The sequence below is a fragment of the Vollenhovia emeryi genome, unplaced genomic scaffold, assembly GCF_000949405.1.
Source record: "Vollenhovia emeryi isolate VEMERY1.0 unplaced genomic scaffold, V.emery_V1.0 DF939131.1, whole genome shotgun sequence".
Classification (NCBI taxonomy): domain Eukaryota; kingdom Metazoa; phylum Arthropoda; class Insecta; order Hymenoptera; family Formicidae; genus Vollenhovia; species Vollenhovia emeryi.
In genome coordinates, this window is record NW_011967235.1 from 2,083,094 (window position 1) to 2,099,017 (window position 15,924).

The 15,924-nt window shown below is 36.4% G+C and overlaps 2 protein-coding genes across 8 annotated transcripts in view; one reads left to right on the forward strand and one right to left on the reverse strand.

The window, feature by feature from the left end:
- LOC105568161 overlaps positions 1-10,388 on the reverse strand; it is a 31,927-nt gene extending 21,539 nt beyond the window's left edge. For all 7 annotated transcript variants that reach the window (XM_012023595.1, XM_012023593.1, XM_012023594.1 and 4 more), the window contains exons 1-3: positions 10,021-10,388; positions 451-633; positions 71-211 (exon numbers count right to left, since the gene is read on the reverse strand). In XM_012023595.1, the coding sequence (XP_011878985.1) occupies positions 71-211; positions 451-633; positions 10,021-10,348 (652 nt within the window). In that variant the 5' untranslated portion in view covers positions 10,349-10,388. The remainder of the gene's footprint in view (positions 1-70; positions 212-450; positions 634-10,020) is intronic.
- Positions 10,389-12,523: 2,135 nt separating this feature from the next.
- LOC105568164 (kynurenine 3-monooxygenase) lies at positions 12,524-15,912 on the forward strand. The gene is made up of 11 exons (XM_012023601.1): positions 12,524-12,623; positions 12,700-12,769; positions 13,001-13,188; positions 13,282-13,330; positions 14,223-14,310; positions 14,377-14,548; positions 14,651-14,902; positions 14,989-15,075; positions 15,257-15,397; positions 15,486-15,647; positions 15,713-15,912. Exons 1-11 carry the CDS (start codon positions 12,573-12,575, stop codon positions 15,791-15,793), a joined length of 1,341 nt encoding a protein of 446 aa, XP_011878991.1. The 5' UTR covers positions 12,524-12,572; the 3' UTR covers positions 15,794-15,912.
- The last annotated feature ends 12 nt before the right edge of the window (positions 15,913-15,924 follow it).

Here is a 15,924-nt window from a genome sequence, read left to right on the forward strand (position 1 = left end):
GTGTGCGATCTTCTAGATATGCTTTTGACTGAGACATAATTCAATTAATATAATGAAAACAGCGACTTACAGAAGAGAACCGCCACGAAATCTGTTTCCTCGACAATCTTCGACAGAATTTTTGCATTAACTTCTTCGATACGATCTGGCAAATCCATTGCTTCTAAACTCGTAAGAAAATCCAGTACATTCTCCTCATCCATCAGGTCACCTGAGATAAAATATTACACGTACATTTCCTTTTCTAAGTTAGATGTGATAATACAAAAAGTCGTGTATATAATATATAAGATCTAGCCTTTCTTATCTTATTATGTCACAATACAATTGATTTTTGGTTATTGATTTTTTTATTGTTGTTCTCATCCACTTAATGTCACAATTTTAGCGAATTACCAATCACGATAATTATCGTATGCTCGAACAAGTAGTATTTGAGTACTAGCTTACCTTCGTATATAATTGGTTCTTTTTCGCGGAAATACGTAAGAGCCGGGAAGGTTTTGATACCATATTGCTTCGCCAGTCGTTTATCGTTGATCTTGACAAAGTCAACTCCAAAGTGGTCTGTATCGTCGTCGATTTTCTCCAATTCGGCCAGGACTTTGTCGCATGTGGTGCAACTTCGGGCATCTGTAGAGAAATTACTATTATATCTAGAAACTTAAATAATAAAACATAAAGAATTAAATGCCGATACTAGACATTGGTTAAAAATGTATACATTTCATAAGAAATTATATAGTGAAATACATTCGATAGCAAGCACAAAGTACATTTCGTTGAGATCATATGAATTAATTAGAGCGCGCATGTACTAATTTAAAAAAATACCAAACGTACAATACGAAGACGTTTGTTAAATATATTATGAGACAGGCTTCTAATATGAGATAGCAGGTTTTCAACACTCAAATTCAATCACAAATCTTTTTTCGTAACAATTACACGATCTAACAATGAATTTTCTACCAAACAGATTTCATTCCAAGAGCAATAAATTCAAGGTGGAACTAACAGATGATGTCTATTAATTTAGTTGATTTAGCAGAAACCCTACTACCTTGTATTAGGAGCCTATCTCATAATAGAGAATTTTCTTCTCTCTATATATAAATTGATAATTCAATAATTGGCAGAATGAAACTCTAGCGCTTTAAATGGACAACGACGTTTCGCATTCTAATTATAAGTATGCTCTGCTTCCTCAGGTGGCTGTACGAAGAGATCGATCCCGCCGTTGCACATTTTTACGCTTATCAATCCCGCTCCTTGGCAGATTGCGTGCATTCTTGGCGGGTTGCGCTTCATTCGAGCGTACAGAGACCAGACCGCTCACTCTGTGGCGGGTGTTGGGTTACAATTATCGGCTATAGATATCGAGATATTGCCCTCCCTCTTCCCTACTTCCGATAGTTTTCTTGCGCTTGGGAAAATTATTACGCTTCGCTTCGCGAGAGCCTTGATTACACATCGCGATAAGGACGAGTGATAACGAGGCGCGGGCGATGTTGTTACGCGCATCGTCGCATACATGCTTCGCGCGCCCCGCCATTTTTGGTGACGACTTCCTCAGAATAGAGCTAGAAGAAACAGGAGAGGTGGTTCCGATTCTCTTCCCCTCTATTTCTGTTGTCTTCTCGCTCGCTCTCGATTTTGCTACCTGTCTTTCTCTTTTTCACATACACACACACACACATACTCTCTTTCTCTCTCTCTCTGTTTGTTCACATCTCTCCCCCTAATAGCAGTAGCTTCTCTTTTCGTTACGCTTCTTTGCACTTGTGTGATCACATATCCACAGCTCTCTTTCTCTTTTATCTGCGTCTCTTTTCGAGACCTGTTTCTTTTGCTCTCTTCCTCTCTCTCTCTCTCTCTCTCTTTACTTCTCTGTCCATCCCTTCGCTCCTCCTCATCCTTTGAGTAACGCAATAGCGTTCGGTTAACGGACACCCCCGCGAAACCGCTGGCAGAATGATTTGACTAAGAGGCGCGAAGCGAGAAGGAGATATATGAAACACGGAGCGGAGGAATTCTCGAAAAGTTGTGCCAGATAAATTGGATCGTGTCCACCGGTTGCCGCCGTAATAGTTGAAAGTCTCAAGAGAAATTAGGCAATAACCCACTAGTCGATTTTTTAAAAATCGATCAAACACGAAAGGATCAAGTGATCGATTTTTCTTCAATCAATATCTTATTGATATCGTCTACAGTTAATAATATATCACAACTCAAATATCAATGTATTGAGACACGTCAGAGATCAAAAGTGTGATTACGATAAGCTTAAACACGCGACTGTCATTCCTTTATTCGCAAAGAATCATGGACCCCGCGCGAATAAATATATAAATACATCGTCATTTGTAAGAAACCTATTTTTATTTTTCACCATTCATCACTTTTGTTTTTGACTGAGAAAGAACCAAAATACAAATGACGTCAGGAATCATTCACATATGCATATTTTCCTATAAATTTATCTTACTGATCGGAATTACGAGCTAAAAGTACGAAGTTAAAAGAAATGAATATTGTGGGAACAATTGTTAGAATGTAGTACATGAACGAGGAATTACATGTAGTAGCTTTGTCGCGAAGTAACAGGCATTTTGCTCTTGCATTTTGCTCTCCATTAAAGGCGACAGGTGCTCTTTCGAAATTATTTCGCTTGTCGTCACATCGACAGCTGCCATGAAAGTGCGAAGTCAATTGACTAAATTACGTTTGTCTTTGGCAAAGAATGTATATTCGATCGGAGGGCGTCCATCGGCCTCATCTTTTGGATTAGCTTCGATTGATCGGCTAAAGATCCAAATATATCTATATTTACAATTCTCTGTTCAGCTGCAAAGCTTGCTTCTCTTCGATATTTAAAATAATAAAGGAACAAATGCATGCTTTATAAGAAGCTGTAGTATATATGTGATCTAGTAATTAAATGATAAGACTGATTTTATATATTAGACAATTACACGTTGATTATGACAGAAATGTGTGTTTACAGGACGAGCTAAAAGTACGAAGTTTTATAGGACGCGTCGATGACGCTCAAGTTTGAGAATTGATTTGCGATGGGTTTGCTTTGGTATCTTTTGTATATTTTTAATATTTCTGAAAAATTTTCCTTTCGGCGGCAATTTCAACTTCTGGCCTGAAAACAACCAAGCGTGTTTGCTCACCCGCTATACTTTCTAGATTTGGCACCTCGCGCTTACTTCCTGTTAGCGAAATAAACTGTTCCAGCCATCACTTGATTCATTAAAATAATTTCTGTTTTTAATAAAGTTATGTTCTTCATGTTTTGCTTATCAAACAGCTACTCTGATCACTGTATAAACTACTCAAGTTCTCTCTAATTCTCGTTTGCTCGTCTATGTTCTAATGCTGCGCTCGCAAAATAAACCCAGTTTTTTAAATAACTTTTGGAAAAATGAAATCAGTCTTATTCTTTAATCGCCGGACTACATACACCGTTACTACATGAGAAAGAGAGAGACAACAAGATCGCAAGACGGCCAGTGCCTAGTTTATGAGCCACTAAAAATATAAGAACGAACGGCCTCGCCCATACGTCGTCGACGTCGTTGTCGTCGTCGTTTTCTCGTCTTCGTCGCCGTTATCCGCGAATGTCTTCGCCAAGGGCGCTCGTGGTGTTCTCGTTTACAATTATATAGAGTAACGACCGAGATACATGAAATTGAGTCGCTCCAGTCGGACTGTCTTACACGTTTGGCTCAAGATCATCGTCATTTTCCGCCTAACGCGCGTAGAGAAAATTCAATTAGTAAGAGAAATTTTTCTTAAAAAAAGAGTGCAGTGAAGAAACACGTGCCTCAATCCAGCCAAACTCTACTGAAATAAGGAAGCTTCTCTCTATGATGAATATGCAAAGTGGAGTAACAATGAAAATAAACCGATAGGCGTAATGTGAAAACAAACTGTCGGTATGAAGAATAAACATAGGAATATACGTATTATGTTAATCATTACTGCAGAGTTTGGTTTGTGTTTTATGTGCTCCGGTAAGCAGAATCGGGTAGGTACATATATTTCGAAAATTGTTTCAAGGAAGTAGCGAGAATAGCAGCAAAATATTTAATAAAAGATGTATCAGTAATTATTTTGTATTATTTACACTGTGTTACAGATACGCGTTAGAATACATACATTGTTTAGTTACTGTGTTATTATTAAATTAAATTAATATTAATTGCTTAGAGTTCTTAAAATGTAATCTGTTATTATCGGCGCATTAATTATAATTCTTTAATTTTTTTATATCTTTAAATATCTATATCCATTACCGAATAAATTTTGTTGATATAACCTTCTTCTAGAAATGGAAGATGAAATTTTCGGGAAAGTGCACTTTGCAATCGAATGAAACTAAGGGCCTTAGAAGAGTAGCTTACTTGTAATTTCAAGACAATGTTTTATATTTTAAATCTTTGTCTTAACTAGCACATAATACGTCTCAATTACGTTTTAAATTTGTACGAAGACAACATTTGGAAGGAATAAATGTATGTATGTTAATACACAAAAGTAACAATTTTACTACTGTACAACTACTAATAATAGATGAATATTTTATAAATATTGTCTTGAAATTACACGTGAGCTATTCTGTTAATCGTTGCACGTGTGGAATGTTTCCGTTCTATTCACTGAAGTCTGAATTTCTCCGTTCAATGTTCGATTGTTTTATGGAACAGTCAACCAGGCAGTAGCTTAAATGTTTTTGACGTCGAAAACATCTCGAATATCACAATTGTGAATGCAATTCTGTAACTTCACTTAAAGCAGCAGAAAAGGAAAATTTGTGTATATATACATACACAATGTCCAAATAAAGAATTCTCGTACTTAAAAAATTCTTCAATGTTTATTGTAGTCATATTGGATCGTGGTGACGAAAAAATGTATAAAACTTTTTTTAGATTATGAGTCGAAATAAATTAGTGCCTTTGTATACCATCATTCATATGTGATAAATTGGTGAATGGCTGCTAGATTTTTATAATAAATAAAATTAATTTTTGGGTATCTTATTTTCTATTTCTATTTTCGACAAACATGGGTTTGACAGTTTACAAAGATTAATCTACAAACCAAAAAGAGAATCTTTAATCATTTAATAAATTAATTTTATCAAACGAGAACTACATTTGCAAAATAATTAATTTACTTTAATCTGTACACAATATAAAGAAAAGATTTGTATGATTCCTTGCTTTAAAATTATAGCTTTAATTTATTTGTGTGAGTACATGTATATTTACATTTTTTAATTAATCGATCTGCGATAACTTCAGAAAAACGGGGCCACGCTTCCATGCGAAATCTCACATCACCGTGACAACAAAGAGAGACAATTCTACATCAGACAGTAAATAAGCAATTTGTTCAGTTGTTACATATACCTAATATTAAGATATAAAATAATAGGAAATTTAAATGTCATTGTTTTTCTAATGGTTTAAAGATACCGAATCTCTTAGTTAAATGGTGTAAGATAAAGAAAAAATTAAAACAACTCACTCCGAAGCAAAATATTTAATTGAAACATCTTATTTAAAAGGTGTCTTTTAAAGTGAACATAAATTGTGAGAGACGTATTTTAAGGTGAGTGGTCATCGAGTTCTTTATCTTAAGTTGTTTAAAATGTCTAGAATGTTTACATCGCTTTGAATACATCGTGACATTTTAGAATTCTCACAAACTAAGAAATTTGATATCCCGAAGACCATCATTGTCATGGCATTGGAACTTTGGGTAAATATGTCTCAGTGTTATTATAACTTTGTATAAATACACACATCTCAATGTTACACGTAAGTGTAAAAAAAAAGAAGAAAAATTTGGAGAAAACAAGAAATATTTGCTTATTTACCGTCCGATTTGAAATCACTCAAAGGCGGAAGAAGCATTCCCCCGCACAGTGGATATAAGTAATTTTAGATTTCTGGCCGAAAGGATGTCTAGGGCTCTCGAGAGACGCCGATACTGCTTTCGGTGTTATTATTACACGAACGATGCATCGCTCCAAATTTCACTCTCGTGTCGACTGCCATAAAATGATATAATATTTTAATATACGAAATGATTTTGTTTGTTTAGCGTCTGCTAATTTCATTATTGTCAATCGTTACTGTGCATTATGAGTAATTTTGGCTTTTTTTTAAAACATATGTAGCCTTGCACATCGTATGTATTAAAGATATACCAGATAAAGCATTAAAGCAGTGACATAATGACTATACACAATTTCTAGTGTGCTAATTATGCATTCTTTTCTGTCGATGATGACTAGGGTGTCATGTAATCGGTTCAGGCGATAAAGATAAGAAGATAGAGATATACGAGTCACTAAATGGTAACCGAGGAGAAAAGAATTCGATACGAGCGTACGGCGACATGAGCCGCGAGGACGCAGCCGCAGCTGGAAATAGGTTCGACGCGCGAGCTCGTCGTCTGGGTCCTCCGACGCTTCGCCAGTCGATTCTATCGTATATCTCTCTCGATAATCGTTCTCCTTCCTTCCTTCTCATTCTACACCAGAAACCTTCGCATGAAAACTTTGCATCTTCTTTTCAATGCGAGATCATCGCGTCGTGACGTTCCCCAAATTCCATACGATTTTACTTCGGTCTTTTCCGTCGATTATAGAAAGCAATTCATGAGCAGACTGATGTTTGCGCGACGATTAGCTCGAAAGGAGCTCAATTTGACAGAAACGTGAAGTAATAAACTGGAAAAAAGATAAACTTTATTTACGCGAGTGTAGACAGACAGAACTGGGTATCTGGAAATAGGTTCGGCAAGCAAGCTCATCATTATTTGAGATCCCCTCGAGAGAGGTCCCGAGTTCTTCGGGTTTCTCTCTTTACTCTGACAGAGTTCGCTGCATCATTTCGCGGTAGGGAAATTGACGTCGGCGTGCGATCCGCGACAGGTCCGTGTTGTACGACGTCTCGAGCCGAACGCGATCTACGAATGCGCAGGGTGGTCGTCACGGCTGGGACGGTATTATGTTTTCAGCGTAGATGATAGCCGAGAAGAAGAAGAGAGGGGTTCTCAGTGGTAAGCGCGAAAATAACTCTAACGTGCGCTAAAAGCGGCGTTCACCAGCGGAGCGCTAGCCTTGCTACAGCGCGTTTAAGACACGGACAGATTTTTCGACAATTGTCTCTCGTCCTTCGGTTCGGCCGATCAGTCTTGAATTTCAGTTTTGCACTTTGCACTTTAGTCCCGATTCAGAAGTTTAAGAATATCCTTCGACCTTGCACCAAACAAGTGTCTTCCCGTTAATTACAAAAAACATGAAATGTTAACCCTCTCTTCAACTTGCTTCCGCGCGGCTAGAGTTACGGTGAACGCGAGCTTTCGCGACGATGTGTTTTGAGTCAACGCGGTAAAAGTAAGTTTCTCGTACTTATAGCATGTCGGTGGCACACGTTGGTGTGCTCGTGGCCGAAAATCTGGGGTCGATTATATCACTCGGTATTACGAAAAGATGATTCAAGAGATAATCACGGTGGGTATGCGGGCTGCCGAGCGACATGTAGGCGCGCGAACAGGTTGTTTAGAAATTTTCCCCGTTGCAAGATAGTAATTTGCAAATACATTATTTAGGCACATAATGTCCTTCGTTCCTTTTCGGTCCCCAGTTATCATCTTTTCGGGGCCGCGACGCTCGATGTTTACACAAAATTCGGATGTAATACACAAACTATATTGATCTTCGTCAATCTCGCAAAATTAGTTGTCTCGCCTAAAATTAAGCGTACTGGACATTCAGTCGCATGGCATTTTGTACATCATAAAAATATTATTACGCACGAGTCAAACCACCAAAAATCATGGCTGAATCTGCGCAAGCATTGCTCGTGCGCTTCCGCATCTAGCCCATGCGTCACACTAATGAGTCAGTTATCGCTATATGTGTTTCCTGGATCACACTAACAAGCAGCGGCTCGTAGCTCGTCTCCCACTGATCGTGATGAAACTCGAAGTATACAAATCCGAATGAACATTCACGTATCTTTAAAATAGCCCAAATTTACCTAGCACTTTTTAGATACCCTAAGAACACATCGGCGCATTGCAATTCATTGAATTTCACAGAATTCTATATTTATCTTTCTAAAAAGATGTGACCGAGAGAGAGAGAGAGAGAGAGACGTTCGATATTTGTCTCGCCTATTGAAAAAAGGAAGGATTGTGTTACATCAATTACCTTTGGGGAGCTTCGAAAAGCGTACACAAGGATGCATTTTGGCATTTTGCCACGCGAGATGTGACCTTCGGTATATTCAGCATATAGTGCAATTCAATATTTTAATGCATTAAAAAAAGGATATCCAATTAATTCTAATATTCTTCTATATGGATGATTGACGTGGAAGATCGCTTACAGCTTAAATCAAATAAAATACGTTTCACGCGCGACATTAGGCTGCTAGATTAGCAAACTGGGGAGGCCACCTCGAGACAGGCTGTCCTACTGAGCGGTCGTAGCACTTGGCAGAAGAAGTAGATTTAGTACCTGTTAATTCTCACGTGAGGGTAATTTGCAAGAGTAGAACTATCGTTCATAAAACGCGTATATCGATGCCACCAAAGTATCGCGAGTGTTTAACTTTGCAGAAGACTCAATCATACAATAGTTATCTTCCTGAAGAGAAAGAAAGAGAAAGAGAGGGGTAGAATTGAGAGAGCAGAAAGTTTGGAATATTGAAACTTTATTTTTTCGAAATGATAAAATTCTTATGTGCGCTTTGACCGAGAAACTCGCATTTTTCAAGAAATGCAGTGCTTTTTATGAGTACCATTGATATATCTTATATATAATATAAAGTAATATTTGTGTTTAATGATGAAAACTTATAAATGGAAAGGACAATCATCTATGAGCGGACAGCATTCCGCGATCATTCTGAAAAATTATCATTTCCTTTGCTGTACATAGGACGGTCTCACTGGCGAGCAGTGTTCCGTAACTCTAACTGTAGCTTTCGTCAACACCCACTCACGTTATATAATATTCTAACAAGAATCCGGGAAATGTTAATACGTTTTCACGATTAACAAAAAGAAATGGGCCTAATATAAAAAGAAAAGCGAAAGAGAATTGTGTAGTAACAGGTGATAGGGCAAGTTTTACGGAGATAGAAGTGTAGAGTATCTGTCACATAAGTTGTCTGATCTTTAAAGAAGATCTGTGCTGTACTTAACGTCAGTGATTGAGTAGTCCTAATTTTTTATTCTTGGAGAACTTAACAATAGTTATATGTACGTTTCAATGTGATGTCCCAAGTTTCTTTAAGATCTTGCTTTGCTGATGTCTTTTAGGTTTGCCATTTTCCATTTATCACAACACTGTCGTGTACATTTCACATACGTCATTTTATAGACATTATTTTCTTGCATATATTATGTCCATTTATTAATATCGAATAATATGGGAATATTGTTTCGCAGAGCATAGTGTTCTTGGTATTGTATTATTTATTCATCAATTCGAAAATTTTAGACAATTTTTATTATTTTTATATACTGATTTATGAAATGCATATAAAGAAATGGGTTAAAAAGAAACAAATCAGTTTTATATTAACGAAATAAGATATATAATTGCTCAAATAAGATTGTTAAATATGTTCATATTATTTCGCGAAGTATGATTTCGCGGAAAACACAGTTTCGTATCAATGGTAATGGAAAAAAAAAGTTTACGTCAATGGGATTATCTTGAGCATGTTCAACAATTGAAATGTTCGCTTATATGACATATGTATCGGAAACGTGATATTCTGTTTCAATTATAAAAGAAAGTGTTATTACGAATATTTATATTTCAAGAGTTACATATACTGTAAATTCAAGGGTCGCATCGTACCTGTTGTCGCGTGCTACCCCGCTCTAGACTGGCGGAGTTTGTTTACCGCTCGAGATCACGGCATTGTAATTTATGACAAAATCGTAAGATCGTAACACGAGTGATAGAGCACTTACACCAATACACGGCAACAAAGTCCTTCTCGTTGAGGAGCCGTTCGAGTTGCTTGGTAGTAACTTCCTCGATCACCGGCTCGGCCTCCTTCTGCTTGCCGGCCGAGCCGCGGGACGAGGCCGACTCCTCAGCTTTCGTCCTTGCGGCGGCGTCAACTGGACCCAGGAGGATCGAGATCAACGCCAGCACGCTCAGAAGGATGATTGTTTTCGGATGGTACATCGTCGTCGGCATCGTAGGGCCGCGGGTCGTAGTACTCCGCCTTCTTCTTCGCCAGCACCACCACCATCGGCCGAACCGTACCGCCGAACCGTCGTTCGCTGTCGACATCGCCGCACTGACTGCCGCACATCGGCTATTTTTGAATTTTCGGACAGCGTCGGCCACACGGGGAGAACGACGTTAAGAACGACGAAGACGAAGCCGAAGACGATGACGACGGCGGCGACGACGACGGTTCAGATGACGTCGCCGCGTTGTATTATATTTACTTGCTATTCCACCGTTTATTTTCTATCGCAACATTTCATAAAAGAGCAAATTGTTTTATTTAAAAGGAGCAATGACTTTTTTTTCTCCGAGAGCAGGGGCAAACGCTTTTACGCGTACCATCAGGCCGACCTGGAAGATTATTCGTAGGACTCTCCCGTGAAGCGGGAAATACCGGCTAAATACCCCTCTCTTTGGACCATCCTCCGCACTATAGACGAATCTCCCCCGGAACCGCCTAAAAGGAGCAATGATGTGTGCACAATAGCATTACTTAATTTCGCGCAAACATTAAAAGTTGGACTTTAATTGTACCTGTAAATATGTTCAGTTGGTATTAATCGACTTTTTATCGAATTAAACTGATAATGTAGTTTTATATTAATATCAACTGTAAATTATAGGATTATAACTATTATCATTATATTTGTATTGTAAGCTCTGCCTTTTGCATAGCTATTACTGTGATATTTTTTCTTTATTTCGAGCAGAAATAAAATCAAGTAGGCCTGGTGTATGGTTAGGGCCTGGTAGGGAAGAAGTACTATAAAATATACCCTAACAAGGGATTCCCGACATGTGCCTGATCCGCTGCACAACAGGATGTTCTTTTCAAATATATCTTTCAGGTAATCCTTACGCGGGCCTGATTTCCTTACCCCTGTCATTTCCCTCGCAGGGTTTGATAAATGCTAGCCTAAGTAGTACTAGTACCACTCGCTGCCGCGACGTGGCGACCTTGTAAGTTAGGCTTTCTTGTAAGTAAAAATCACCCCGCATTAGTGTAAGAGGCGAGCCGATATGATTCGACAGCGAGTTGTCTGGATTACGGATAAACTTAATGACCTGCATACTTCTGATGACTGTATACTGAATTTATCACAATTTAAAAATTAGTTTAAAAAATTAAATTTTTTAAATGAAAAGCCTAGTGATGCCCAATTAACACACTGCTAGAAATTGTAAGGCGTAACAAGGGGCAAGTCATGAGGTCTTGATAAGGAAAACCCGATCAGGCAATTTTAATTCTTGACGTTACATTTTATGGTCAGGGCTCAATAAGGTCTACCTGATGAGTGCTTGATAAGGCATTAGGGCATGCTTATTAGATTAGGACTCTTCTAAAAGACCAGTTCTATTTGACGATGTCTATCTCGAATTATTTCATTAAAGTCGTCTTGCTCTCTGATATGCACTCTGTTTAATTTTGTTTAATTCAAATGGTATTGAGCTTTTGATAACATCAACGTGTTGCTAGATTTTTTACGGCTGATAGCGGTTTTTAAAATTTTGATTTTATCTGAATAACAATAATCGTGAAATTAAAATATTTTATTAAACTATTAATTAATTCATTAAATTATCTGTATGGATATTTTTTATGAATACTTTGATATTTTAATGGTACGTGACTTTGCGCGAAGATAATGGTAAGAATTACATAATTAAAAAGATTTAGTAGAATGATTTATATTAGATATGCTATATCACCTGTGTCGCGAGAGATATACTGATCATTTATTTGTCAGATACGATTACATCTTTCGCATCGATTCTTTTGTTCTGTAATAATATTCTAAATACTTCCTTAGAAGTATTAAAGGAGAACATTACTAGTTATGTTATTTTAGCTGAGCAACGATAAGAGCGCTCGAGAATCGCTAATTTTTCGATGCTTTTAATTCGAGTTTTAATTAATAAGATGAAAGAATTTTGAGGAAACATTGTATATCTACATATTTATGTATATTGAGAACATAATTTATACATATATATGTTACTGATGATCGATATTTAAATAAATAATTATAAAGTGTACAGCTAGTTACATACTATCATTACAGATGCAGTATAAACATATTAAAAAAGATAAATTTGAGTAACTCTTATTGCCGCTGTGATCGTTGCTTTAGTCAGAGCTTTTATCATTGCCCCAATACGGACATTCTTTTGTATACGATATCGATGTAGATACTGATGGCGCGGAAAAAGATGTATATATACCGGCGCGGGGATAGTTTACTAGTACAGTTGATCAGTAACCTCGGTACACAGCGGGACAGGTATGGCAGAAGTGGTAGAGAAGTCACGTATTGCCATCGTCGGCGGTGGTTTGGTGCGTGGAACGTTTTTATTTATTTTGGTGCAAAAAGACGGTAAATAGGAGAAAGAAGCTATTGCTTTCGTTTCAGGTCGGTGCATTAGCTGCAAGTTTTTTCGCTAAAAGGGGTCATCGAGTAGCCATCTATGAATATCGATCAGGTAAAACACGTTAAAAATTGTACTCGAGTCGTAGAATTTTATTTGCTTCGTGACTTATTATTTTTAGAAATTCATATCCTACTTTTTATAACATAATACATTAAGATATGATTCGCTAGAGACTTTATTATCAGTAAAATTTTACGATAAGGCTGATAAAAAGTGTTATTTGCTAAGTGTTTCGAAAAATGATACCTTAGGAGATCAGTAATCGAATCTTCACACTTTTAGACATACGATTGGAAAAATCGAGTGGTCAAAGTATTAACTTAGCGCTGTCATTCCGTGGCAGAGAAGCTTTAAAAGCAATCGGTCTTGAAAATGTTTTGGTGAAACATGGTACTTCTATGCGTGGCAGAATGCTTCATGATAAAGATGGCAATTTAAAAGAAGTTCTTTACGACAGCGTCAAAGGAAATGTTCGTTTTCTTTTGTTTTTACTATTTTGTACATTTTCTGCATAATTTTGATTATCTTTTAATGTTTACAAGCATGAATTTTATATTTTGCAGTGCATTTATTCCATTAATAGGCGATTTCTCAATATGGTTCTATTGGACGGTACGTTATTTTTTATAAATAAAAATACTTTATTGCTTAATATTTTAGATTGAAATCATTTATTATAATAATGCACAACTTGAATCTATTATTGATAATATTAAACAACTTAAAATTAAACGAATGTAATGATGGAGAACGTCACCGTTGAAATGGTGTAATAAGATTTATTTATAAATATCGTTTTGGTATTAATAGATCTTTAATCAATAAAACCATATACTCTCAAATTACAAATTGAACGTTTCGGTCTGCGAAAGCGACCCTCTTCAGCAATAGATTATATAAAATTAAACATACTAGGTACGAACCATAAATTCGACGTTGTAGGATAGCGCAACATAATCGTATTATAACGAGTGTTTGTAAAACATATCAGTATTGCTTATATCGTGACGGATTTTATGTCCTAATATAATTAAAAATTATATAATCTTAAAAACAGCTAATAGCATTTCTAATTTTTTAATAACGATTTTTTAAAAGTTTAGACGTATATTAAAAATTTTAATCCTACAATCATATTTTATTTGTTTTTTTCATGTCAAATCTTTATTTAAAACAATGAATAGTTTTATACATATATTAAGTACCTGAACGAAGTCACTTTATCATTGTAATTTATTTAAAGTAAATATATTAAGCCCAAGTAAGTCAAAGAAATACGAGATAGAATGCAAGATATATCAGTTAAAAAAAGCTCATCTGCCCCTGTGTTATTCGATAACGCTGTTGCGCGAAGCCAGAAAAATTTTTCCGCGTATCGTCTTACTCGTGGCACCCGTTTACCATAACGTAGACTTAAGTCGCGCGATATCAGGTAACTAATCTATAATATAAAATCTAATTTAAATGTGAATCTTATTTTGTTGCGATTATATTTCATCGATAGCCGCGGAAAAATATCCGGAAGTGCAACTCAATTTTAATAGAAAGCTCATGGACGCCGATTTGGAAAACGGAAAAATGCAATTCTTAAAGTGAGTAAATAAATTTTATTAGACAAATTAGTATTTCGTCTTGTTTAACTAGTTTCCTATTTTCAGTACAAATACGGGAATAACGGAAGAGGCAGAAGCTGACCTGATAATAGGTGCCGATGGCGCGCATTCAAAAATACGGAATATTATGACTAAACAGCCGCTCTTTAGTTGCTCCCAAACGCACGTCGATCACGCTTACGTAGAAATTTCTGTGCCGCGTCGAGAAGATAATGAAGTGAGTATCGTGAAACAATATTGTTGCGTCATGCGATTCTAATCAAGCTGTTTCAAACACTTCGCCATATGGATTTATCAAAATTTCTTAACCACTTGAAAGTTTGCGATGAGCGGTAACAATCTTCATATTTGGCCGCGCGGTGAATTTATGATGAGCAGTTTGCCGAACGAGGATCGCACGTTTACCGGCAATCTGTTCGCTCCATTTCACGTGTTTGAAAAACTAAAAACGCCCGAGGCATTGTTGAGCTTCTACACCGAGCATTTCCCGGATTTCCTGCAACTCATCGGCGAGGAGAGTCTGCTGAAGCAATTTTTCGAAAAGAAACCCCAGACGTTAATATCAGTTAAGGTTAATTTTAATTTTATTATATTCTGCGATTGCTCGATCTATTTGAATAATTTGGATGATCTAACATTTTTTCGTGCATCTTGCAGTGCAAACCTTATCACGTTGGAAAAACTATTATAGTTGGCGATGCTGCCCACGCCATGGTTCCTTTCTACGCTCAAGGAATGAACACTGTAAGTTTGATCGAGTCGATTTAAAGAATTTTTTCGCAATATATATATTTTGTCACTTGTAGAGAAAAAATAGAATAATAAATCTATTAGAAGATATCTTATTTATTACTATCCAATAAATTCCATTAATTGAGTACAATTAGTGGAATTTATTTCTACATCTTGCTTTTCACTTCGTTAGGGCTTTGAAGATATTCTAGTGCTCGATGAAATAATGGAACGCTACGATTCCGACTTTGCAAAAATTCTGCCGAAATATTCGGAATTACGTTACGACAATGGGCACGCAATCTGCGATCTCGCAATGTATAACTATCTTGAGGTATACATGAATCAGTGAAATTTATCTATATATTTGTATACTTAAATATTTGTCGTTTTAAAACTAATTCTTAAATTATATCTTTCAGATGAGAGATTTGGTGGCAAGAAAATCTTTTCTTTTTCGAAAGCTTTTGGACAACATTTTATTCACACTTATTCCCAATTACTGGGTACCGCTTTACTTCACTGTGCAATTTACCCGCATGAGTTTTCGTGAATGCGTGACGAACAAAGAATGGCAGGATAAGGTATGGACAAAGTATAGCAAGCAATAAAATGTACGTAGATATAAAAACTATTTCTTATATTACAGGTATTAAAAATAGGTGTTTTATGTCTTGGATTTCTGATATTTGCTGTGCTAGTTGGCTTTTTTTTACAAAATGCCATGTGAACGGGATCGCTTGCTAAATATCATTAAATTATGATCTAATGATGAAGACAGCATAATTAATAATTAATTTTCATAGCAAATATTCATATTTTATGTATTTAATCTTACCTAATTTTTTGTAACTTTATTTA